Genomic DNA, 27979 nt, shown 5'->3' with positions numbered 1-27979 from the left:
AAATGCACCCTCCTTGCCAGCAGCACCCTCATTTTAAAAAATAAAGATATCCAAATTGGCACAGTGGCAGGTCTTAAGTAGGTCTTTCAGCATACCAAATTTTAATCAGATTGGGTCATCCATTGATTTGCTATGATTTTTCAAATGGAAATTAAACAAATGCTTACATCTGCATAAGTTTTAAAGATAAAGAGATCCAAATTGGCACAGTGGCAGGTCTTATGTAAGTCTTTCAGCATACCAAATTTTAAACTGATTGGGTCATCCGTTGATTTTTTATGATTTTTTTAAAATTTCCCTCTCTTAAACCCTTGGAGTTTATCGTTTACCACTGTGAAGGACCGTAGGAACACTCTTCAAAGCAACGCGCTTCAGGCCAGGCTGGTGGGATGCAGGGCAGTTGGAAGCAACCTCTCCCATCCCTTCCGCTCCCAATTTTGATCCTAGACAAGGCTGGTCAGTTTCACCCAAATGTCCAGTCAGTTACCTACTTCCCTTTCAGTCTGGCTGGAAACCTCTTTTGAAACAGGCAAGGACTTGGAGCAGGGGGGAGGTAATCAGCAAGAGTGAGACGGGGTGGGGTGGGGTGGTAATCAGACTTTCCTGCCCTCTCCTCCAACCTCAGTTGGGAATAATTCACACAAAATTCAATTGTGCATCTTCAAGTTCATGAACTACAGATGTGCTGGTTCCCTTACTCAAAAGTAAATCACATTGATTGCACGCTACAAAGTCTCCAGGCATGGTGAGGGGAACGGCAGTAGCCTATGCAATGGAGGGGGAGTTGTCCAACTTCCAACAAGCAATAAACTGTAGGGGGAGGTACAAAGGAGATATGGGGGTGAGGATGTGCTTCTCAATGGGAAGAGGGGCGGAGGTGATGGTGAAAACAACTATCACAGCAACGCACTACAGCAGAGGTGTAAAGAGGCTTGGTTCCTACAAGCGCACAGCTGTAAGTTTGCAAGGTTTCATACCCTATGTAAATGCTATATAAGCAAAGTGGGATAATCCGAGGCAGAACCAGAAAAAAAGTGGAGGTGGAATGAAGCTTAATAGGGCATGTGTATCTGGAAATACTCAGGTTGGCACAGCAGGCATTTTTGTGTCAAATTACAAGTGGGACAAGGACTCAAGGATATATCTATTTTATTCCTTACTTGAAGAGCTTAGACCAGGGTGGGCATATCATGGCCTTCCGGGTGTTGCAGGAACTGCAAATCCCATCATCCTGGGATTTGCAGTTCCTGGCATCCTGGGATTTGCATCATATACTGGCTAGGGCTGATGGGAGTTATAGTCAAACAACATATGGAAGCCTACAAGTTGCCCACCCCTGCCCTAGACACAAATTGTTATGCAGTATAAGATCAGTACATAACAACAACAAGTCCTTGATCCCTGTGTAAAGAGATTGGGAGATACCAAAACCAACATTACAGTTCTAATGCAAGCAACCAGTTTTTCCCAGTGCAGGTCTTGTATTGCTCTTGTATGTTCATGATTTGTACAGTTCTTTTATTATTATTAACTGCCTCGCAGCTGACCAAAGTGCCGGGCTAAATTTCAGATTAAAACCGTTATGCGCTGCAGAATCACAACCCTAGCCAGGATGATACATTATAACTTTCCAAATACCAATATAGTGAGGTGTTCTCTCTGGAAATTTAAGAGAGAACAGAAAACGATTGCAGCGGCAGATTGCTAATGATTGCTTTGAAAGTAGAATGCAAAATCTTCTGAGTCATTCCAGCTTTTGAAGTGGGCTTAAAAATGAATATTCCTACTTTTTCCTCATACTGAACACTCTAACAATCAGAATAGCTCCCTTCCCAAGGGAATGGAGTTGGGAACAAACTGATTGGAGCTTATGGGTATTTCCTACTGCTGGCCATGAAAGTAGCTGCCCATTTTCTTTCTTTTTAGAGAAAAAGTGAATAGTATATTCAAAGTGTTTGAGTAATCCCAGCATTAAGTGTGCATGAAACATGAACATCCAGTTCCCTGTAGCTTTCATCTTCACGGTATTCTGTCTACTCTTCTGTAGTGGGGCTTTTCCCAGCACAATGCTTTGAGAACTTGAACTTGAGTATTCACATATGGCTCTCAAAGCCGGGAAGCTGTGAAGCTAGTTTGTAACCTCTCAGGTCTTTCAACAGAATATGGCACCTCTCCAGTAAAGAGGAGTGTATAGAACAAAATTTGAGGGGGAGCAGTTGTCTAGTTGGCTGATTCTAACTGATCTGTTGAGATGAATTGCATGGCAGTGGTTCCACTACACACTAACATGCATGCTACTCTCTTCCCACTATTTCCCACTCCCTGTTCATCCAAGTAGCAACAAATTGATGGAAACTCAGGTTTTCTACACAAGGCATTTATTGTGCACTTATCATTCTCTACTCACAGTTGTTTACAGGTTCTTTAGATGATATCATGACCCTCCAGTTTATCTTATGTGTCTAAAGAACGCTTTCATCGAGTTTTTTTATTTGTGAAAGCAATGCCACTTGTGTATTTGTGCTATTCTGTTATACCACAATGCCACCTAGAGGTTATGTAGTGGAAAGGCAGGAAAGGAAACACGCTCAGATCTTAATTCTGGGATGAAACTGAAAATAGATATAGCACATTAATAGCCTTGTGTAGATTAATAGCTCTCACTAAAATCTACTGGCCTACTGCCACCAACTTCACTGTTCTGTCTGTTAATTTAAAATACACTGTATGCTGTCTTCTGTGTGGCAGATTCAGGCCTCAGGCTGCGAGTTGCTATTCCTTAACCCATATAGTTCAACTAACTAGAGAGTTTCTTCCGTGGTGAAAGATTGTGGTGTTTGAAATTAGTTGTATGAAACAGCAGAAAAGATGTCAACTGAACTGTTTCCTATTTTTATTAATTAAAAATGGTAAGCATCTATTTCTTCAAGTTTTGGACAAAGGTGTAATTAGTTGGTACATTTAGTGATACCTGCATCACTAATGAACTCAGAAAACTGCAGGTACCATCTGGATGGGAACCGATATATTCTTGATACACACAGAGGTGGAATGTTTCATTGGATTGGATCCAAGAAAGAGATGTATTCTATACAAATATTAATAGAATGATAATGGTTTGGATCCAGACTTAGCCATGCTTAGAATAAACCGACTGAAATCAAGGGGACTTCAGTTAGTCATCGACAACGATGGAGAGTGGCCGTGTGTGTATATGTGTGTATATGTGTGTATATATTTTATTATGTATTACAATATTTATTCATCATCTTTATGACCAAAGGGGCCTCAAGACAATATAAAAGTTTAAAAACAAGCTCATATGTATGCACATAGAAAGCAGTATTGCTCTCACAAAATACAAGAAACATCAGAACTATTTAAGGTAAAACATCAGCAATTATCTTTGTAAAGTATTGACTATGAAGGTTGTTGGGGAGCCAAATAGGGCTAAAAGTTGGTCTTGATTACAAAATTATGAATCATTATATAGTATTTTCTGACACTCTAGATAAAGAGCAATTCATCAGAGAATATTAGATGCTATTGAAGTTTCATACAATAGAAAGAGGTCATTAGGTTTCTTGTAATTGCACATTACTGAAGCATTAGTTACTTCTAAATCAAATCCACAGGCCACACATGTATTCTGTCTAATTGATTTTATGTAATAACAAGTGTGGGCACCAGCTATTGCAAGGGCTAGAATAATCTGAAATCTGCACCCTTAAGTACCAGGTTAAAAGGGTGGTTTGAATAAGTGCAGAGGCCATATCAAGAGTATAGGAACAGCTATTAACAAGGAGTAAATCAGTTTAATGTGTTTTAAAGGACCATGTTTTGCAAACGATTCATTATGAAGCATTCAAGGAAGTGTTACGCAGATGAAACCATCTGGTTTTATTTCAGCCACAATATGTTAATTATTTAAACATAGTGAAATCCTAAGAAACTTATACTATTTACATTGCTCTCGCAACAGTTTTCTATCAGGATAAGAGCACCTGCTGGCATAATTATCATGAATCAATTAGAATCAGGCAAGGATAGAGGTTACTTAGGCGATATCCACGCAGAAGCATCCTGTTCTCCATGTCTAACTGCAGGGTACCATCTTATACTTTTTTCTTTTTCTTTTGTCCTTCCTTTACGTGGAGTATGCTATTCGACATCCGTAGGCATGTTCTTTCGAATGAAAGTCCCAGTGATTTCAATGGAAACTTTACAATTAAGAGTATATATGTGCAGGAACAATATTTGGGATCAGGATATAGACAGAGAAGATGCTTAGGAGGGTAACTGAGGCCAGAATGTCATATTCTGCAGGAAACAGATGTATGGAGCCCTTGGCTGCCACATCTCTTGAGAATGGTGCCCTCCTGCCTAGAACTCTTGAGAGAAAAGTGGCTGAGACAAGTTGTAGAGGGAAAGTGGCCGGTAGAGGAAAGGTTAGGCATCCTTCTTCCCACCTATTGTTTCTGTCCTGCAAATAACATGTGTCCTCCCATCAGCAACTGCTGTTTTGCAGAGGACTAATTTAGAAGGCACTTTCCAGACACGAGTGGGCTGATAACTAGGTTGAAAAAGTATTAGATCAAGTAATCATTTATACAACAGTTAGGCTGCAATTCTGTGCACATCAGTTCCCACTGAACTTGTGTAGGACTGGACTGCATGTTACAAGCATTTGGCCTTGAGAATATGTCATTCCTTCTCCCCAAAAGGAATTTTGAGTGAAAACTGGAAATCCATTAAAAAAAAAAGTAAACTCTTATGTTTTGCTGGTGAGTACAAAATGTCTGCTGACAAGTGATATGTCTTAAGTGTCATGTGACAAGGTTTGGTGTGAACCTATCATTGATACCAGCTGTTTGCAATAAGATGACGTGTCGTTGACCATAATTTGAGCTATACTTAATTCCATCTGGTTTTATTTTTACCGCAAAGTGTCAATTCGTTTAAAAATCCTACAATTTTATGAAAACATTATTATTTAAATTCTGCTCCCACAACCGTTTTCTGTATCAGGACCCGAATGCCTGCTGCATATCCTTCATCAATCAATTAGAAATAAGAAAGATAATTTAGGCCATGCATCTACACAGGCATGTCTCATTTTTCCAGTTCACCTTACAAGGTTTTGTCTTTATTTTATTTATTTATTTATTTATTTATTACATTTATATACCGCCCCATAGCTGAAGCTCTCTTCCTATCGGTAGATTTGTTTGTTTGTTATATTTATACTCCAACTTTCCTCCAAGGAGCCAAAGGTTATGTACATGATCCTCCTCTCCATTTCATCTTCACAACAACCCTGTGGGTTATACAACAACCTACAACCCTGTAGGTTAGGCTGAGAGTCACCCAGTGAGCTTCATGCCGAGTGGAGACCAGAACCTGGGTTTCCGAGTCCCAGTCCAATACACTCTAACCAATATACCACAGTTTGGAGTTCCATATTTTCAAGGATCGGATGCACTGATTGAGAAAATCAGAGCTTCCTCTTCTCCAGTCCCATGCAGATATGCCCTTACATTACAGCAAAGATATGTCATCTGGGCCAGTTCTACACCAAGCAAGATAAAACACTTGGACAACGTTTTGAAAACTGCATATGGAGTGTGTCATGGGCCCCAACAGTTGTCAAATCTATTATAAAGTTAAACCATTTTAAAGCAGTAGCATAGATCCTGCCCCACTCTAAGAACAACTCGGCAGGCTTTTGGTGATCCAGCAAGTGTCTATTTGAGTTTTGATGACATACTGAGAACTCTGTAGAAGAAATGTGTGGTGAAAGGAATATGTACACTCTCCCAATTGGGGGAGTGAGCAGTTTGGGGCCTTCCTTAACCATTTATTTATTTATTTATTTAGGTTAACTCCTGCAACTGTGGCATTGTTTATACACTAGATATGGTCCTGAGGCCTACAGTACATTGCCTTAGAAATACCCAGTCTTCTCCAACTTGTGACAGTACACAATGGTGTGCACAAAAATGAGCTTCTGTAACCCCCACAAAACCTTCCCAGGGGAAATTACAGCACTGAAATCCTGTAAATCTACTACACTTGACTACAGTTTGAGGATAATCAATACTAGGAAATAAAACAGGTAGCACTAATTAATAGGGCCTACCTCACACCTCTTTCCCCAGTACTTTCAGTTCCCTGATTTAAACATCAGCATTTTTATTTAACATATGGTAACACTGGGTTTGTTTTTTGTGGTATGGAAATTCTGTTTTACTTTGTTTCACTTACTTTGAGTTACAATGTGCCTCCCCCCCTTATTTTTTCTCTGTGAATGTCTGTGTGTGATAGTGGTTAAAACATACATTATGATAGGCAGCAGTTTGTTTATATGTTGATTAATTAAGAAACTCTCTAAATAGGACAATTGTCTCCCAAAAAGGGCAGTGGAAACTTCAATATTGCTTTTAACTCCTTATTCTGTATTGTTGTTTTTAAATGTTGCTATTCTTCTATCAAACATTTACAAGTCAACACAACATAATTTATTGATGACATGGTGGTCAGGAGACACCAAGTTCCAGGACACTAGTGGTTTTCAGTAATCGAAAACCAGAGCTCATTTGCAGCAAAACCAATCCAAATGTTGTAGGTTTCCATTTGTGTTTGACAGAAAATATAAAGCCAGTGAGACTTGCATGATGTGAACAGATGAATCTTGGAATGGGACTGACTTGGGATTTGAACCTAGTCCAAGAGTTCTAGTCAAATGGTTACTACACACAGCTGTCACCTCACTTCACTGATGAAATTTTCCCTGGTTAACTCTCCAAGGTGTTCCATAATAGAATTTTTGCAGGCTTTATTTATTCGTTCATTCATTCATGTAGAATATTTATACCCCTATCTCCTCCTCAGTATCTGAGATGGTTTCCAACAGCAAAATCTCAAAATCTTGGAACTTATTGCAGTACTTAAAAGTCTCATGTCCTCTCCATTATAGCCTTGTTGCCCAGCCCTTCCACCTCCACATATCGGAGGGCAAAAATCTTCAGTGGGGAATTTGCTATAGTCTTGTAGGATCTCTGCACAATTTAGAATCCTGATTCTAATCACATGGGGACTTTAACAGATGAATAGGCCTGCTGAAATAGTAATAATCAGAATGTAAATATAACAACCCCTCAATGGAGTTAGGTGACTTTGGCCAGATCTACACCAAGCAGGATATGACACTTTGAAAGCTGTCTATGGAGTGTGTCCTGGGCCCCAACAGTTGTCACTACTGTTATAAACTGTTTTAAAGCAGTAGTGTAGATTCTGCCCTAGTCATCTGCACCCAGGAAGCCTACTGCAGAAAGATTTTGCATTTATTTTCAAAAGGCTGTGGCCCGGTACATTTCCAAACTCTCACTTTAAAACCCATTCTATAGCCTTTCCATCCCACAATCAAGCTAATAAAGAAAAGGCCACTTCAGGTAGGAAAATTATTTCACTTTAATGCCTGTCAAACATCACTGCCAAAAACTCATTCACATATGGGAGGATCATGTTTTATTAATACCTGCTACTCGTTGTCACTCACTTGATTCAACCAGCCTTTTCTCTTGTTCCAAAAATGGTATGCCCTGGGGTAGTGGCTTATTGTGATTAAAGAGATAAAAAATAAGTTAAGGTTTAGACACATCCAGAATACCTGAGGTAATACAAGATCCGTTTCCTTCATGGAATGTGTGGTTATATTTTCCATTTGCTCTATAAGCCTTTTGTTGTTGTTGGTTAATTGTTTTTTGGTTTTGTTTTCAATCCTGTGGCTTTTAAAGTGATCTGTTGTACATTGCACTCTTTGTGCCTCAGGAATTAAATATTGCTAGTTTCTGAAATGTTTTTTCCACCCATGGCAGAACTGCTGCTGATTTTCCTAACAAGAACAATTTTCCTTTGTGGTTACAGAATATTCCAATTTGTACCTTTCTTGCATAAGAGGAGAGTGCTGTGTTTTAATTAGTAGTGAGTGGACACTCTGGCAGTGTAAGCCATATTGTAATGCACTTAGGGATTTTCTTGTGTTGGTGGTAAGGAAGCCCTTACGTAGTAATTGGCTGAGGTCTCAATTAGCCGAGACGATGGAAATCAGAGGTTGGAGGAGGAAGAAGGCTTTTGAATTGGGACTGTGGCAATCAGATTGGATTGATCTTTTTCCCTGTGCTGTGTCAACACAGCCATTGAAAGTACTGTTCACCCTATTAGAGAAAACATGCATGTATATTTTTCCAAACAAGGCCAGCAGAAGCTGGTTGGGAGTGAGGGGGGATGATTTAGGGAAATGACACAGTGGGGAAGTTTAACCCAGGTTTGAATGGAATGGATGGGAAAGCTCCTTTTTCTCTTTACTAAATAAATAGATGGGGGACCCAATCACAGGTCTCCAACATCCCTTCTAGCTGTCTTTATGTTACAGAGGGATGAGGCAAACAGAAGTGTCTCTGTCCGCCATTGGCTGAGCTGTTCAGTCAAATCTGAGTAAGGGCAAGGCAAGTAGAACAACCTAAAAGGAATGGCAAGAGGATTCTAGGAAAGAATTGAGCTGGGTATCTCAGAACGCCACAAGCTGGAAGAAGGAGCAGGGATGTAGCCTGGAATGTTGTAAGAAAGGCATATCCAAAAGATAAGGGCAAAAAGGAGAAGGCAGAGAGAGAAAGAAAAACTGGGAAGGGATAGGCAGAGAAGAAAGAAGTACCCGTGACTGGGAGCAGCAGAGGTACAAAAGGCTGCAGTTAATATATCGATTTGAAATCATGAACCAGATCTTTGGCTGCAGCCTCTAGTATGATGATCATATAATGCCATTTTATTAGATTCAGCCTAGATGTTCTAGGTCTTTACTAGCTGACTATTGGAGGGAAGTCCAAATAATCTACAACTACATATGTTTGTCTACATGTATATGCAAATTTAATGTGTGGGGTGTGGTTTTTTTCCATTGACAAGCAAAGCAACATCAGGGAGCCAAGATAGAGTTGTAGCAATATATCACTGGCTAAGTTGAAACTCTTTTGGCTATAGGCACAGTTTACTAGGGCACCAGCTTGGGGAAGGGTGTAATAGGACCTTCTGCTGTGAAAGAGAAAAGTGTGCTCATGTGCCCAACTTTTTGGAGAGAATCTATCTGCATTACTTACTAGTTTTATAGCGCTCCCTAAAGCCAGGGTTGAGTAACACAGGTTTATTTCACCCTGACGACAGCACTGTGAGATGTTTTATGCTGAGAGCTCTCAGCTAATATGGATGAGTTTTCCCTCTGTTCCCGTATTGTTCTGTGAGCCTTGATGAAGCCAACAAAGGCGGCACTGTGTCTTGCAGGATGTGCCCCTCCTTTGAGGAGGAGCTCAACTGAGCATGTTCTCACGCTCACTGTCATTGGGTGCAACCTCAAGGGATGATAACACACGTGTAAAACAGCCTTCACAGATGAAACACGTCAGGCCTAGGCAGATCTTGTCACCTCTTCCATCACCTCAGCCACAAGCCCCTTGCAACAGAGGCAGCTCACGCCTTCAGCAGTAAGTCATCAAGTTACAAGATACCAAATGATGTATATGCAAGTATGAATCAGCCCTCAGAAGGATGCGGACTTCTCACACTTCATTAAGGATGTTGTACTCCCACGGAGAGCTGTAGCACTGGAAATAATGCCATCTTGTAACAAAGCGACCTGAGTAGGGCTGATTGATTCACTTGTGATAAAAGCTGCCCTTCGTAAAAAATATTGAGTGTTGTGTATTGTTGTTTTGAGGATTTGACTTGTTGGTGTAGTTTTAACCCTCTTTTCTACCTTGTTTAATAGCATGACTATCTCTGTTAGAGTGGAAAGGGTGCCTCTTATTTTACAACACTACGACCAGTATCCAAGCCTGCCTGTGCAGCAGTGGGAAACCACCACCCCTAATGCCAGGGGGAGCTAGCAATCCTAAAACCAACCTAAACAGAGCACAAACACTCAGTTCTGAAACAGACTTGTCCAGATCTAAAAACAAATGTTTCGGCCTGTTTCCAGGGTTGCTTTTTGAACTTCTGCATGAGCACTGGGTCTTGCTAGCGCAACTGAATGAGTAGGAGCGGAGCAGCAGTATTAGATATTGCTCTATGTTGTAGCACCGATTCTTTTGCATTGTTTTTCCCCCCATTGGTAATACTAGGCCCAATCCCTCAGGATATTAAAGAAGGAGAAGGCTCTGGACAGACATTATAAATAACCCAAGCAAATTATAATTTAGATAAAAATATAGCCCAGTGGGCTGAATTCTGTAGTGTTATTGGCATAAATGTCCACCTGTTCTATGGCTGCCATTTTTATGATTTGATTGAGAGTTGGTCATGGATTCAATGCTGTAAAAAGCAAGGAGCATTTTATCTCTCCAGAAAAGGGTTTACAATATATTATGAATTCAGCTCTCAGGAGGACCAGACAGTGGAATATCTGTTTAGTCAAGTGTTCTATTGATATAATTTTTGTACATGAAGATCCATTGTTAAAAGATATAGCCAGTGAACTCATTTTTTATGAAATGCATTAAAAGATGGAAAGATTATCTTCTGTCCCAGGACTGATAGAAGCGAAACATTTTACTGTAGATCAGTTCCACCTGAAATAGCATCTGCATTTTCAAAATGGAATATACAGGACATTGTCCAGTGAAAGCCAACGCTGTATTTTAAATGTTGCTGGAGCTTTTCTGCAGAAAAACCTAGGAGCAAAATGCAAAAATGGTAGCAGTGGAGCATGATAAATGTCTGTACTGTCACCTCTGCCAGTCCATGGAAGTTTGGGGAGTTCCTGGACACATAATGACCTAAGTTGTGGAATAAAAGGGCCCAGCTCCAGAGGCCTATAGCAACGTGTAGAGACGAGCCCTTACATAGTCCTTCATTCTCTTTATTAGTGGTGTCTGTGGTTGAGTGCCAATTCTTATGTAGCAAAACCAGCAATGCTCGTGCACAAGAGGGAGGTAACAGCAGGCTTGAGGGAACCCCAAGGTTTGCACAGAGAGAGAGAGAGAGAGAGAGAGAGAGAGCACCCCTTAGGATTGAGCATGCTCAGTAGCTATGGATTACTGAGGGCATGTCTAGACCAGGGGAGGGAGGGGGGAAGATCTTGTGATATGCTGATCACGAGATCCTCCCCCTGGGTTCACATGCAGTGCGTGATGTCCAGGAGGAAGCAGGACGTCACTCCTGCCATTTTTTTAAAAAAATGGTGCGCTCCAGCGAAAAAGTGTTGTTGTTTTAAAAAGACTCAAACCCGCTCCCTGCTAACCCTCAATGGCCCTGGACTCCCACCAGCTGGCTCCTTCCCTCTGATGACACTCACTACTCGCGGGGAAGAGGAAAGAAGCAGGGATGGGCGGCCACACCACCCTCTGTCCTCGGGATCATCCCGGGGCTGTGGGGGGAAATGCCAAAAAAGTGCATGCTGATATCCCAGGAAAATGGAGGGATCATCCCTCCCTGCTCCCGGGATCCCCTCTGCAACATCTGGATGCACAGGGACGATCCTGGGACGATCCCCGGGATAACGCCTGGTCTAGACATGCTCTGAGTGTCTGTTAGAGGAGGGAAATATGAACCCAGAGGAGGAATGGAATGGAGTATTCTAGAAGAAGGCCTGGCTGACTGGCTGGAACCCTAACAAGAGCTGCAACTTTTTTTTGCAGGTCCCACTTGTAACAGAGTAGTAGCAACCTACATTGTACTTGTCATTGTTCTCTGCTAATTAAACAGGAAGACTGGAACCCTTTTACTTTAACTAGGGTGGGGGGTGACTTTATGACACTACTTTGCTCCTTGTCCCCCAAACCTCCCACAGCATCGTGGAAAAAGTCACCATATATCAGCCACTTTTAAAAAGTGCAGATTCCGGCGAAACGTCTGGTGTGAGTTGGTAGCTGGGTCATATAAACAACACAGCGCCAATTCACAGCCAGAACAGGTTAAACAGGGCGTATAGACAAACCCTTGGAGATATGGCAAAATTAGAGAATTCCTGATATAGGTTGCATAGGAACAGTGTGTCTTTCATTGTGCCCATAATGAGGAAAGTCTGTTCATCTTGAGAATGCACAGAATGCATTTAGATATTATATTTCTACATCCAAGTTATCAGAAAGAAAGAAAGATGAGGCAGGTTCTTTTAAAGTTGCTTGTTGCTTGCCTAGATCAAGGAAATTAAGATATATTAAAAAGAAAGAATCCTGTAGCACCTTAAAAACTAGCAAATATTTTGTGGCATTCGCTTTTGTGGGCCAGAGCCCAATTCACCACACTTTATGTAAAAGCATCACATCTGATTGTTGCTAGGACAGAAATTTACACAACTTTAGTTATATAGGTAGCTAGATTGATAGACCATATATCTGATTTAGTGGTACAGAAGGTTAACGGGGCTTTCTGCTTCCAATTTCTTTCCAGGATTACAATGGGCTCCTTTACATGGCAGACACGTGATTTGAGTTTAATTGAACTGAAAATCTCCTTTTTCTATCTTTTCCATTCCACAGCACCATCTAGTGGCTGAATTATAGTGCAGTGCTGGCATTTCACACAGCCAATTGATCGGAAATGCCCCTTATTGCATTATCTCCGATCTTTTTGAAAGCAAGATAAAGGACATAAACCACAGAGGGGGCCCTGGATGTTGACAACATCATGTAAAGGATCCACAAACTTCAATGACAACCAACCTGGTTCCACGATACAAGCCCTGTATAAAAGGTTTCACAGTTTTACTCAAGCAGAAGTTACCCCATTTGCTTTTATTGGCTCTGTGCATATGAGTATCCCCATTATTGAAAGCAGGAGCAAAAACAGAATATTTTCTATTTCTCTGGAAGGGCAGGGGGAACAAAAAGTAAGAATGATGTTCGTTATGCCTGCCACGCAGGGGCTGTCCATATGTGCCCAAAGCCCCACAATGGCTGTGAATCTGTGCTGAGTCAGTCTCTTCCAGCAGGCCTACCCAGATTAATTTTAAACCTAAGAATTTTAAGACGTTAATATTGTGCTGAGTTTATATATTTATTTATTTATTTATTTATTTAAGGATTTTTATGCCGCCATTCAGCCAAAAAAGGCTCTCACGGCGGCTTACAAAAGTATTTCTTGACAGCCCCTGCCCACAGGCTTACAATCTAAAAGACATGACACAAAAGGAAAGGGGATTGGGAGGGAGGAGGAGGAGGGGGAAAAGGAAAGCAAATTCAGGCACTACAATCTTAGTTGAAAAGTTCAGCAGTTACAGTTGACAACAGGAGGGAGGGGGCTCTCAGCTGGAGCTGGACCCAGGCACGGTGGAGAGGTGCCTGGCTGCTGCTTCCTCCCTCACTGGTGGCCTCTCCAGAGACAGTTGGTAGCAGGAGGGAGGGGGCTCTCAGCTGGAGCTGGACACAGGCACGGTGGAGAGGTGCCTGGCTGCTGCTTCCTCCCTCACTGGTCAAGTATATATATGCTCTTTTAATCAGTTTTATGCATTGTATATTGTATTGTGCTTAATGTTGTTGCCTGCCTTGATCCAAAGGGAAAGGCATTTAAGAAATAAATCTATTATTATTATTATTATTATTATTATTATTATTATTATTTCCCTCGAAAATCTGAAGAAAAAAGTCAAGGACTTACCCCAACTTTTTTCTCCAGAATGAGGTGAATATGTCATATCCACTGTCTAGCCTAGTGACGGAATTGCAACTAGCTACAGTACTTTTCCAATGTTACTAGCTCAAGAAAGGGGCTTTAAGACGGACTCCAGCCAGGCTGGCCCAACTTGGGGCCCTCCAAACCTCCATATTTTATTGGACTACAACTCCCAGCATTCCTGACCATTGTCCATGCTGGCTGGGGCTGATGGAAATTGAAGTCCAGTTCATCTGGAGAGCACTAGTTTGGGGAAGGCTGAATTAAGCTAATAAGGGACTCTTTCTTCACACATTCCTTAATTGATTATTGGTCAGGGACAAGCCAAAAGGTGTAGACTCCTAAATCTACTATCTCAAGTGACTTAGGAAGAATTCACAGTAGTATTCTTATGAGGAGGCTCGGAAGAGTGTATAGTACAGTGGCTCATTAATTTAAACAAAAAAAATCCAACTCAAAAACCTAGGGGCCAGTTTTCAATAGGAACATTAATCTTGACTCATAAAATTGCAAAATCAGCTTTTCGTAGCCTGTGCTTTAAGCTCTTTGGTTCCTCTGCTGTTTTACAGTCTCCATTTGACTTCTCCGGTCTTTAACTTACACTTACAAATGATGTATAGCATTGTAAAGTCATAGCAGATCTGAATGTGCATTCATTTATGCACCAAAACATTCACCAGCAATGACTGCATGAGAATTTCCTTCTTTTCTCTTTTGCCAGTGTAACTCCTGTTTGTTTAAATGGAGCTTTGTTGGCATCAACCAAGATTAACATTTTAGGAAAGGTTTAATCTCTGGATAAAAGGGCTGTGCTTCAGTTACATTACAATTAACAGATGGTTTCCTATTAACTTCAGTAGGACCAGGATTACATCTATAGGTCTTCTTTTCTTTCTTTTTTTAATAACAAGGGATATGCTATTTCCTACTTCCAAGAAATAGCCAATTTAATATAGAGGGGAGGAAAGATTGGGAAAGATTGCCCTTTTTTACATGTTATTTTTTGGTATCACAGGTCGATAAATGTTGTATGTTACTTTTGAGAACTGTATCTGCTTAACTATCACTGTCCCTCACCTTAAAGAAACAGCAACAGAAAACCAGAGTGTCAGTAATATTATTTTATTTACTAAAACAGAAGTTTCCATGGCAAGGTCATTTTAAAGTTAACTATAAGAAGAAAAGCTCCTTATAAAACTAAATTGTGGTGTAACAGCTTGCCACATCCTGTTGCAGTGGCATCTGATGTGTTTAGCAACAGAAAAGTTTCTTTTTTAGACCTCTCTGACAGGTAGTGTGGTCACATGATAAAACTTTCTTAATTCTTACATGAGATTTTTTTTTTCTAATGCATGATGTCAGTGGAAAAGTGAGCCTGACGGTGGAAACTCTTGGTCTGACCAGTTTTAAAAATGGAGAGCATATTGGGAAACTGTGGGTGTAATTGGCAAGTTCAGCAAAACCTTGTTTTTAAAAAGGTATGTGAACTATCTCTACAGGAAGGACTCTGCTCATTTGCAGGAATATTTTGGTCTAAGGCTGCGAGCCTATACACACTTACCTGGGGATAAGCCCCAATGAATTTTGTGAGGCTTACTTCCAAGTAGCCATGTATAGAAGCACACTATTAAGTATATCCTATATTGAAGCCACTGACTTGAATGGCAGCTTAGCCACAAACTGGCCATGTGCTTTTGAGCATCCCAACTTTTCCCCTATGCCCCTAAAGGGCCAAAACAGACATTAGTTTCTATCCATATCTAGCAGCGTTTTTTCCCCCATACCAGTTTTTACTCTAGAGTAAGCGCAGGGCCCCCAGTCTGGATCAGGACCCTAGCATGGAGGGTAAGAGAGGTTTTTAGGATTTGGATTGCACCTACTAGCAGACATAGCTGCTAGATATGGATTTAAAATGATGTCCGCTTTGACCTTCAGTTACCCCACCTATAAATGAGGGTTAGGCTAGGAAGCCATTCTCAAAGGGACAGGCTGTAGCTCAGTGGTAGAGCACCTGCCCTACATGCTCAAGGTTCCAGGTTTGATCCCTGTCATCTCCAGATTGGGCAGGAACCCTTAAAGCCTGGAGAGTGCCTGCCAGTCAGTTGACAATACTAGGCTAGATGGACCAATAGCCTGACTCAGTATGTTCTTATATCCTATGTTCCTAGATGTATCAATTTATTATTTGTAAAGGCCAGAAGGACCTTTAGTGGCAGGCTTCTGTGGAACTGATAATAGGTGTTTGTTAAATATTTTTATACTGTGAATGGATCCTTTACATCCTAACATTTTGGAACCGGAACCCAACGCCCAAGTTTACTCCAGAAATGAAAATCAACAATAAACTGACGCATTAGTTACTGTGCTTTTTGCTTCAATATATATACAGCCATCAGTTAGCAGCTGAACCACATTTTACATTCCAGAAATGTTCATAGAAGAGCATTACACATTAAACTGTCTAAAATGTGATTTTTAAAAAGTTGGAAAATGTAGTGAAAACATACCCAATTGGGTTAATTTTCTCTATTTGTTTTAAAATTGACTAGGGCTGCAATCCCAGACCTATTTACCTGGGAATAAATCTCTACATTGATCTCTATTGGACTTCGCTTTGATGCATTCAATTGCACTGTAATTTTTCCAGTTTTCAGGCAGTTGTTAGAAAATGAATTCCAAACTTGAAATGTTGCTTTCTTTTTGAAAAAAAGTCATTTTTCGTGTAAAGGGGTGCTTGAAAGTTTTTTGTCATCTCTGTCTTAAATTGCTGGGAAGAGCCCAGTTATTGCCCTGGAAGGACTGATGCAAACTCATGGGGTTTATTTCATGTGCATTTAGAAGAGGAATGCATTAGTGTTCCAAGGCAAACGGGGGGGGGGGGAGTATTTAGCTGTGGACCCCAATTAAATAAACAAACTTGAATTATTATTTTTCTTGCCCTGCTTGGGTCTAGAGGATTCCCTTCTAGTATCAAGTGTAGGGATACGTTAACTTCAGTTTTTAGTACAGGTGGAGGCAAAAGCAAAAATTAGGAGCCTTAAAAAAAATAAAGGAAATACAAGAAAGCCAGATCGGAGTTCTGCTGATGCTGATGCTGACTTCCTTCCTTAAGGTCCAGCAACCAGACATCTGAAAGGGAGTGACTGGATACTGATAATTCAGGCTTCTTATTGCATGATTTCTGGTGTGGGAACTCCTGCACCACTCCATGTGGGAGGGGCCCTCACTGGTTCCATTTCTGGGGATGGCAACATCAGTGTGCAGTTGATTTACAGCGTGGATTCATCCCATACGGAATAGACTTCTGATGTTACTTTGGCAACATGGGAACGAGCCATATTGCAGCAGGTTCCACTACACGAAGGTTACATATAAGTGGCCCAAAGGAGCTCTTTGCTACCCACAACGATGAAGGAAACTGCAGTGTCATCATCAGGGCTTCAAATACCAATGGAAAGTCAGGGGCAGAACATGTTGCTCCAGGATACCAAAGGTACCCAGGCCCACGTATTAGCTGATGGTCAGCATGCTGGCCCCCAAGGTGATATTGAATGTAGAGAGCTTTGACTACTGGGCTGTATAGAAATGTAACAAATTAATAATAAATAAATAGATTAGGGATCTTCCCCAACCAGACATCTGATCTTATTAGAAGATTTGATGGGAGGAGGATTTTTGTCGTAGCAGCACATGCCAAAATTGCAATATAATATGCCACATTGCTAACTTCCTAAGGTTGTTGCACTAAGTACTTCCCACTGTAAGTGGACACACAAGGATTTACATCAAGGGATAGAAGTCCAATTCAGTAAATCTACACAGCACATTCATTGTTACATTTTTAAAGCATTGGTCTAATATGTTAGAAAGTTGATTGTGTGCAAACAGAAATATTCCCCGTTGCACCCTATCAGATCAATCCTACTTTTGTTTAGTGTTCCCTAATTACTTTCTGTCACATATTGACTGTGTTGGTTGTAGCATCATTATGTGCTAAACTAATCACTCTTCTTTCCCCAGCTCTTTTGCATGTTTGGGTTCCTGTGACACAAACCCTGGATTGACAAGGAAGAATAAAATAGGCATAAAACATAGCTATCTGCATTATTGTTCCTTATATGTCCAGTGTATTCTACGAGGGTATGGGTTTAAAGTTATTTCCATTGGATTCAAATAAAAAGTCACTACTGTGTGCCTCTTGGAGCCATATTCCCACTGCTTTGTAGTTTTGGAAGAGAAGGCATGTCATAGCTGGTCAGGTCTTGGCCAAGCTTGGAGGCAGCCCACTGCTGAGAGTTCGGTACCCTGGCAGAGGCAGACAGAGGTCCAAAGGGACAAAAGTGGATGACATGGTCAAGGACAGCCTAGGGGTCAGGTTCCGGATCAGGAGAACAGGACCAGAGGCAGGAGAAGCCAGGCATTGGGTCAGGCAAGGCAATGCAAGGAGCATCGCTATTTGGAACAAGAGGTTGCTCAGATTAAAGAACGAAGCCTAGAGCAAAAGTTTATTTATTTATTTATTTATTTATTTATTACATTTTTATACCGCCCAATAGCCAAAGTTATACAGAGCTGGTCAGGCCCCCATTGGAGCCTTGTGCCACTAGAGCCAGCTGTGTTGTGGAGCTGTGGTACCTTGTCTGGCCTTTTTACAGGTGGTGCCACAGCACGTGAAAAGGCAAGCCATAACTCCTTCAGCTTGCAAAGGGAATACGTTACCTGAGCCCTGGTGCCCAAGTCCCCCAGCACCTTGCATAGCTTTTTATAAATGAAATGGCATTTTTATATTGTACCAAGCACTCACCGCCTTGCTACCCAGTTTCTCATGTGCCACTCTAGACTCTCTGATTTACGTTGCCTTCTCTCTATAAAATGTGCCATAAAGCTGAAGAATGTTTGAACAAATGCAACCGGGCAGATAGGCAGGAAGTTTGTTTTTGATCAGCATGGCCCCTCTCTTGCACAAACACATGGGATTATCTAAGCAGGGATGATCAACAGTCCACAGGCAAGGGGAAACGTGGGCTTTTCCAGGCTAGTTCCATGACGTGGGCATGTGTTTCCCCTTCCCTGTGATGTTAGGAAAGCTCCAAAGTGGTGACAGCCTTACTGATGACATTTTGTCTATCTGAATGTAAATCGAGCAGTGGCAGTGACCACAGGGAAGCAGGGTGGAAATAGAAGGGATGTTGTGCAGCTCCCTGTTGATGGCCTTTGCCAGGTTCAGTCATTTCCTGTCCATCTGCCAAAAATCACAAGCGATAAATGGACATAACGGGAGTGTGGGAAACAAGGCAGCCCAACAGCCCATCAGGGAAGGAGGGGAACGAAAGAAGGATCACGCGAGTAACAAAAACATTGTACTGTCAATCCCACTTTGCTAATGCTTAGATTATATACTTCATTTACTTCTTTCTTTAAAAGTCTGGGAGGTTTTTTTGAACTCACTGCCTTGTCCTCAGAAGTTTTCTGATGTGGAAAGGGTTTTACATTTTTGCATGCTGTTGAGGAAGCTGTGCTGATTTATCTGTTTTACAAATACCAGTTGTGAGCATGCGAAAACACCAATTTAGGTCCTTTCCTTCTTTCATCAAATCTCCCACTGCGGAAACATTAGCATATGGAACCATATCCAGCCGAGACCCAGCAATTTTTAAGCATTCAAGTCAGCCCCCTGCAGCTTTGTGTGTTATGATTGCAAACTCTGGTCAGTTTCTGTGCAGTGCATCTGTTCTTCTATAGACTTCCTCTGGTTTGTCACTTTTGCCTTCAGAGCCAACCCAAATGTTTTCAGTATGTAACTAATTACAGAGATGGAAGATGTGTGATGCAATACAATGAAGTCCAAGGTGCTGCTGCATTCCTAATGGGAATGTATGCCTGTTCCTTTGGGATAATGCTGTTCTTCTGCACTTAGACCAGTTTTGATCTGCTACTTACTTGCATTTTATGTTTAACAACCATTATTACAAGGAAACTGACAGCACTAATTCAAGTTTCTTTAAGTGTTGCTTTCAGGGGGTGTGGTAAGAGTTCACTGAAATAATCCTTCTCTACTTGTGTTTTCTTATTTGCAGTAAACGAAATAATAAGGAACGACCTCTCCAGCACAAATGTCCATTCATAGCTGGCTATCTCAAAATCCAGTTTTAAGCTTAGCTGAGACATCGGCTTCAGATAAACAGAAGATAATCCCTGGTACCTCTCCGCTCTTCCACTTTGCTGAATGTTTGGAATAATTACCTCTTCCGTGCTTGTGTGTATGCGTATGTGTGTGTGTGTGTGTGTGTGTGTGTGAGAGAGAGAGAGATACACACACACACATATACACACACACATTGATTGGCTGGCTTCAACGAAGAAAACAACTCCTTTTTAAAACGTCATCTCAAGGAAAATGGATGAAATGAACTATAAAGTGATGTGTTTCATGGGTTGAAATAGGAAATGTAACACAACAGGTGACTGGCTCAAAAACTGATTGTATTTCCCTTTGGGCTTTACTGGACTACAACCCTGGAAGTGCCTTATTTTGCTAGATTGTGGCAGCATCAGGACATTTTATTGGCAGCTTTGAATTTGCTGCCATCCAAAGTATTTCTAGGCACAGAAACTATCAAGCATATATTGGAACAATGTGTTAAAAGACTGTCTGCTGGTATGGGTAGGGGAAAAAAACCCTACTGAAAGTAAAATATGTGTCTGAATTCCAGGATTCTTCAACTTTCCCCTTGAACTGTTTTTGATATCCTGTTGCCTTATTCCTGATGCATTTTTTTTTAAAAAAAACCAAATTGTCATCTCAGCTTTATCTTTTCTCAGCCGTCACAGGTCTTTGCTCATGAATCTTAGAACTGTTAATCATGCAAGCATGTTAATATTTTGACTTAAACCTGGCTTCAGACATAGCACAAGAAAATGGAACAGCACGAAATATTTATGGTTGATGGACAAAAACATTGAAATCTATCTTTTCCTCAATTGATTTATGTGTATGCATGTACATACAAACTAGCACATATGCAGATATACCTAGTTGCCTTGTGAAGGCTTTGACTTTAGCAATAACTTCTGCTTTTGAGAATGCAGTCCAGATCCCAAGTAAATGCTCTTGCTATTTCTATGTTATGCGTTCATTATGTTTAAGACAATTATGCATTTTCTTTCCTCATGCTAATAAGCAAGCACTTTAGACAGTCAAGAAGGATGCATATGAAATATGTATTAATTACCAAATGACAAAGGATGAGTTAAAGCAATTGTAAATACCGCTGTTGAAGAATGTAAAATATTTGTTCAGTTATAAGATTATTATTCCACTGAAGCCTTATAACTCTCTGCTATGTGTACAAGAAATATTACCAAAACCAAATGTTTTAATAAGCAACGCTGTAAGGTATGCTTTCAGAGTAGCTTCATGTTTATAGAGTGCATATAGACCTTAAGCATGTAATGTAGTCTTTAGCATTGTATTTTGTACCACCTTTCATATTACCATGTAGCTAGCAATGGCATATTATTTCACATAAAACAAAACAAAAAAAAGCATGGCTTCATTTTTAAAGCATTTAGCATTAATATTGTGCCTTAGGGAATATACGTGAACTATGCCACCATTACTAAAGTGGCACAACTAAGTGCAGTGTACAGTTAATGTAAACTCAACAGGTTTCACAAAAAAGTGAAACAGTCCTAACCATTTAGAAATATTACTCTGTACAATTATGTCTTACTTCCTCTCTTTTTTAAAATTGAAAAGCCATATTTGTAATATTTGCACATTACTGTGAAAACTAAGGATATAATATGGCTATATGTAAATATTATTACATTACTAGTCCTCCTAATTGGCTGATTTCCCAACTGTTTAGCAATGGATATTTATCCTGTACTTAGCTTCGTAGACGTTGCATGCATTTCTTCTAAACTGCCATATTATATATATTAAAATAAAATTGACAGGTTTCAGCTAAACTTGAAGCTAGAAAATAAAGAATAAATAAAGCACAACTTCCCACAGTAAGCTACTTTTAGAGTGGTTCATTTCCCCCCCCCCCACTCCGGGGAGAGAGTTTAATAAAATGATAAGCTTTTTATGCGATATGTTAAATATCTATATTCTGTATATTGCTGGCACTTCTGTTTCAAATAGCTTTTAGTCTGCTAATATAATCGTTTTGCAATCCACCAAGATCTGCTTCTGTATAATTTCCATTCATTGCAATGGGACTTGTGCTCGAGCCGCACTCGGTGGATTATACCATATTTTTTAAAGTATCTTGCCAACAGAATTGCTCTTTTTTATGTTTTCTACATTTAAAAGATGTAGCTGCCAAGAAAGAAATGGAGATCCAGTGTAATTCTCAGATGTTCAGTTCTCTTAATTTTCCTGAAATGTCAATAGAGTGCAAATCAAGGAACCTCTGGGTATGCCAAAGGATTTTTGACTCAGATACAGAAATACCTTGGGTGAGGCTCTGACCACACAAGCACCACAATGTTTGCATTTCAGCAATAACTTTAGCAAGATAATCATATGTATTGTTCCCAGTCTGTCACACCTCCTCCTTTGTCAGTGTTTGTTTTTATTTTCTTCTTTTAAGCTGTTTGGGGATTTTGTTACATTCAAGCCTAGCTCTAAAAGACCATGCATCTCTCGTATATGTATCCATGAATAAAAACTGTTATCAGAAACCCAGCTTTGATTGGAGTTTTGCGTTCATTTTATGGTGGTTTGCATATAGAAATGTTGCTGGTTTAGACTGGATAATCGCCACGTGCACCAGAATGCGGTTAGAATAAAGTGGTAGAACTTTGCAAGGGTAGAATGGGGTCAGGGCCAGTGGCAGACTCCACTGGGCCCCCGGCCTAGTGCCACCAATGGGCCCTGGCCAATGAACCCCACCCAATGCCACCCATTCTCCAAAGCCCCAGCGTACTGCCCCCTGACAACGCGCCGCCACCACAGGAGGCCACGCTCTGCTCAAAGTTGCCCACTGAAGCTCCCTCCCTCCACTTAGTTTCGTTAGGTTGGTGTGGCAGTTGTGGTTGCTGCTCTTCCTCTTCCTCCCCTAACCTGGCTGGCCTTGCTGGCAAAGTGCCGCAGCGCACACTTTTAAAAGAAGAAAACTTACTTACATTTTGAGGAACACCGCTCTGAACCAATCAGACACTCCCTTTGAGGAGGGACTTAGTCAATGAGGGCACCTGAGTGACATAAAAAACTGTCCTGCGCCCTCATAGGCCATGCCTTCCCCCCAAAAGCTGCATCTGATTCGCTGCTACTCGAAATTTAAGGGTTTTTTCCCTTTTCTTTTAAAGAGAAGCACCATGGGGCCTGCACACTTGACTGTGGTGCTTCCTTTTATCAATGGGGCCAGACAGGAGGGTGAGGAGGAGTAGGATTATAGCAGCTATGGAAGGCTGAGGGGCAGGGATGAGCTCCTCTGAAATCCCTAGGCCTTTCGCAACTGTCTGCCCATGCTGACCCCTGACCCGAATAGACTGCACCACTGCTGCTGACAAAGGAACACATTTTTGAAGCTCCCATAGGAAGGCAGGAAGGCTCCCCTTGAGAAGAAAACTAGCAGGCCTGGGTAATCTTTCTGATATGCTTGTTTTCTTCTGTTGAAGAGGGTTTTTTATATGGAGAAGCATCCAAAAACTATATTTGCATGCCTGTATTCTGAACTTGCACTGTCCAGTCTCCTACTTCATTCTGCTGCCTGCATAAACCTTTTCCTTGGGGGAAAATAAACATGTATAAATAAACATGTATCAACTTCCCAACATATGTACTCATGGCAACATAGGCAAATTATTCTCCCAGGAAAGGGCACATCCCCCCCCCAAAGATAAAGATGATTGTGCGGAATTCAGCCCTTGAGAGATATGGGACATTCACCATATTCACACTATGAACAAGCTATGAGCTTCTCTATATTAAGCAAAAAACCAGCATCCTTACTGGGGCTTTCTGCTTTGGGTTTCTTTGCAGAATTACAATGGACCTCTTTACATGGCGGACATGTGGTTTGAATTGAAGAAAGGCCTTCCTCAGCAAGTTCTATACATTTCTGTGTGTTTCAATTAACAGTCAGTAGATGGTGCTGTCATTGTAGTGCTACGCCAGCATTTCACAGAGCTGATAGATTGGAATAACATCCCTTTTTGCATTATCTCTGACCTTTTTGAAAGCGGGATAAACGGTAAAAAGCATGGGAGTCATCCTGGAGGTTGATGACATTGTGGAAAGGACCTGTTAACTTCTGTGAGTGACCAATTACGAGTGAGCAATAAATCGCTCATGAACGAAAAGCCTTGTGAAATTCCTCCAACTAGCATGACTGGCTAAAGGAACCAGAAATTGTTTGTTTAGCACATCCCAAACAAGTCAAGATTCAGAAGACAAGAATAAAACTTGGTATTTTATCCTGGCTTGTAAAGGAGGCAATAATGATCCCAGATTCAGAAGACATGCTAAATAAACCAGAAGGTTGTTAGAATTATAGCCCTCACCCTGCCTTTAGCTTCGAGCCTTCAGACAGCCTGTAATTGTGTACTCATCTATCCTTAAGCATGAATGCCTGGTATTCTGCCCCATCTCATTTACAGTTTCTTCAGGCTACTTATTGGGGCATTTTCCCCCCAGGATAGTTAGTCACAGGTTAAGGCATTAACACTCCTATTTTCGTACTGCTCTGTCAACACATACTGGGTTGAATACTAGCCATATTAGTAAGAAATGCTCAAACATTGAGTCAACATGTGAACAGGAAGCAGAGCCGTGTAAACTAGCCTCACCACTGATGTTACACATGCTGGCTTACCCTGACCCCTGATGTCCACACATACAGTGCAGATGACTGCAGTGAGGAAAATCATGTTTCAATACCATTGATTTGCTTCTCTTTCACATTTGAAACAAGCTGAAATTACATGTGGAAGAGAGCAGCGACCACGTGACCCATACAGTTCAATGGAACATCACCCTCTGGTGGGTGTTTTATAGTGGAACTTCGCCTGTACACGGCAGCAAATCCTGACATATTTCAGAAGAGTCAGGTTTTCTGAGGCTCATTTTTAACACTAAAACTGGGAAATGGAGCGGGAGAACGTGTAGGAGGCTCATGGCAGTGTCAAAATTACCTGCGATCATCTATGAGTGGCCAGTCCCAAGTGTGCTATAAATTGCTCGTTTAAAGAAGCCAGAACATTCAGGAACAGTTCTGTCCAATCAATTTGTGAGAACTGAGGCTGCTACCAAACTTCAGTGTGTTTAGTCAATGACTGAAGTCAAAGCTATATCCACCATTTGGCTGGAAATAAGTGTAGAGTGACCAAGGGACGTCCTCGCTCATTTTGAACCCATTTTCTTTTTGGTTTAGACATGGAGAGTATTATTTATTTATTTATTTATTTATTTATTTATTTATTTATTTATATATATATAATATTTATATTCCGCCCTATATCACTAAGATCTCAGGGCGGCATACAGATAAAAACATACAGTATAAAACAATAAATATACACAGTTAAAAACAAATTAAACCATAATCCAAGTTAAAACAATATATAATTTAAAAGCAATAGATGCAGTAGTGATTACTACCAAGAGAAATTTGAGAAATCCCAAATTTTAGTGTGGCTGTGATTAGGCAGTAGCCTGTCCAGCCTAAAACGATAGGTAGCAGGAATGATAGCAGTTCATGCTCTTTCTAGCTCAGATCTTATTTCATGCACACACACACACACACACCACCCTGCCAATTCAAATAAAGTCTGCCATTAAGCCTATAGCCTATATTGGGGGGAAGGGGTTGCAGGCAAGGGGAAAGAGTGGCTAGTCCATGGTTGTTATGCCCATAGTGTTAGGAGGGGGAAAGAGTAGGGCATGACATTACTGCAGAGCAGTCCAGTGTTGTTATCTAGTCTGTTGGTGGGCTAGAAAACGCAGCCTGTGTGAGGAGCTCAAAAGAGACCTCGGAGGATGTTTGAAAAGAATTTAGTAACAGTCCAGTCCTCTCCATATCTACCCCGAGGAGTAAGGTCCCGTTGAGCTAAATGGGCCTCAGTACAGGTTATATCCTTTACTGGGTACAAGATATACTCTCTTACCTGGGAATAAGACTAAGTTAAAATGTTAAAAATGTCATTTTAAATGTTTTAATATCTAAATATATTTAATATATTTTAACTATGTATATTTCTATAGGTTTTAAGTGTATATGTTTTAAATTTTGTAATGCCGCCTTGAGGCCCAGCATTGGACAAAAGGCAGGATATAAATAAATCAAATAATAATAATAATAATTTAAATTTACCTCTGGGTCTTACTTCTGTGAGGAAACATATAGAGATTGGGTTCTCTTGTTCCCTCTGAGCTCAGCTTAGCTGCTCCACCTTAAATAATCCATCTTAAAAGTACGCTGTACCAATCCCACTGTCTCCTCCCATTCTGGGTCTTTCATGAGCCATTAAATTTTGCCATCCCATCCCAGGAGGCTGTGTGTATGGACATGGGGAATTAGAAATGTGGTGACTCTTTGAGTGTCATCACCTGGGGGGAAATTGCATTTCTTTACCGTTGCTTCTCCGCCCACGTGTTTGCCCCTCATTACTTCCTCTTTCAAAAGAGGAAGTAAACAACATGCACGTGGACCATTCAGTGGGCCGTTTTGATCGCACTGCTTCTCCTACACACAGCAGGAGATAGCAGCAAGTTCCATCTCAAAAATAAAATAAAAATTGTCACTCAAAGAAGACTAGAAGGGGTGGGAGGACCCTCGAAAAGCCGTGAGTGCCCAGTAACAAGCATACAATAAAATGCTTGCCTGATTACCCTTTGTGAGCTTTTTGCTGGCTATTGGTGGTGGCAGTGGTGTTCCCCTGCTCAGTATGCCCGTCAGCTACCCCCTCCCTTGCATAACCCTAAAACAGCCCATGGATTGGGGATCCCTGGGATATAGGATTACTGCCTTTATCACATGGTGGACACCTATCAGAGAACCACATTTGGTTGGCCTTTCTTGACACATGTGCATTGACAAAGTACACCATGGCACTTGTGTACATGCAGCAAGCATCTGCATTGTCAGGTTTGGCCCAGCCCTCCTCAATTTTATTCAGAAACAATGAAGAAAGAGAAAAATCTTCATTGTAGTTAAAAAAAAGCAAAACATTATTCTTGCAAATGAAAGACATTGACTGAGTTCAGTCCATATGTTAACCCACAATGGGTTAAATAAACCATGATGGTGTAGCATGTCATCTATGAACTCTTTTCCCATCTATGGTGGGTTATTTCCTTCAAATAAGCCACCCTGGGAACCCACACACACACAGTTCCAAACAATTTCACTTGTGGATAAATCCTCACTTTTCCATGAAAATGCAAAGTTCCCCATTTATCCATTAGAGCATGTGGTAGCTTCCCATAAGAGGATGCCAAAAAAAGACCAAAGGCAAAGGATGTTACCTATTATAAAACCAAATGCATTTCAGACCCTTGGGTTCTTCCCCAGGGTGATTACACAAAATGCAAGGTATCTCTTCTATTTCATACCCCTCAGACACGTATGCTCTGTTGAGGAACCTGTATATTAAATTTCTTTGCATTTCTGAAAACGTTCATGGAGTTGGATGCACCCCCTTTTTTGTTGCACAAAAGGGACCTTGCAAAGGCTTGGAAATCCACAAAGGAAGCTGGGATACCTAGCTGGCCAGGACCACAGGGGGGAGAGGGGAAATAAACAATGCTGTATAGCTTATTTGTCCTATCATCTGTCAGGGTACAGTGGGCTATTTGCAAAATCTGCTACAGGGTTTATAAACCACCATGGATTAACATGACGTGTGAACAGGCTTATTGTCTGGACCCCTTGTAAAATTCCATGAATGAGTCAGGCCGATTTTACGATAAAAGCCTCATCTGGAAGCATCCAAGGACAAGAAGTAATTTTTAAAATAATTATTATTACAGGAAGGCAGAGTTGGGGTAAATGTAAGGACAACTTTACTAACTGTTAAAGAAAGTCAACAATGGGACACTCTGCCTAAAAGAAACTTTTAAAAAATGTTTTCAAGGAAACCTCAACCGTCACCTGGGAACTGCTGAGCAGAAAATGGCCCTGTTCAGAAGACGCCTTAAACCATGGCTTTAACCATGGTGAACAAGGCAAAAAGTCTTATTCACCATGGTTAAAGCCATGGGTTAAGGTGTCTTCTGAACAAGGCCAATATCAGAGAGTTGGCCTAGTTGATTCACAGGATCCATTCCCACTCAACTATTAGAGGTCTAAACTGTTTTATTACT

The 27979-nt window shown here is 40.9% G+C and overlaps 1 protein-coding gene across 3 annotated transcripts in view; it reads left to right on the top strand.

Moving 5' to 3' along the window:
* Positions 1-21405, top strand: part of NFATC1 (nuclear factor of activated T cells 1) — a 160762-nt gene extending 139357 nt beyond the window's left edge. For 2 of the 3 annotated variants that reach the window (XM_063130470.1, XM_063130469.1), the window contains exon 10: positions 19740-21405. In XM_063130470.1, the coding sequence (XP_062986540.1) occupies positions 19740-19789 (50 nt within the window). In that variant the 3' untranslated portion in view covers positions 19790-21405. The remainder of the gene's footprint in view (positions 1-19739) is intronic. The other variant, XM_063130471.1, reaches the window with a different exon arrangement.
* The last annotated feature ends 6574 nt before the right edge of the window (positions 21406-27979 follow it).

This window comes from Elgaria multicarinata, chromosome 7 (assembly GCF_023053635.1).
Source record: "Elgaria multicarinata webbii isolate HBS135686 ecotype San Diego chromosome 7, rElgMul1.1.pri, whole genome shotgun sequence".
NCBI classification, from domain to species: domain Eukaryota; kingdom Metazoa; phylum Chordata; class Lepidosauria; order Squamata; family Anguidae; genus Elgaria; species Elgaria multicarinata.
The sequence above is the reverse complement of the archived record's forward strand: the minus strand, read 5'-3'. Positions and strand labels throughout refer to the sequence as shown.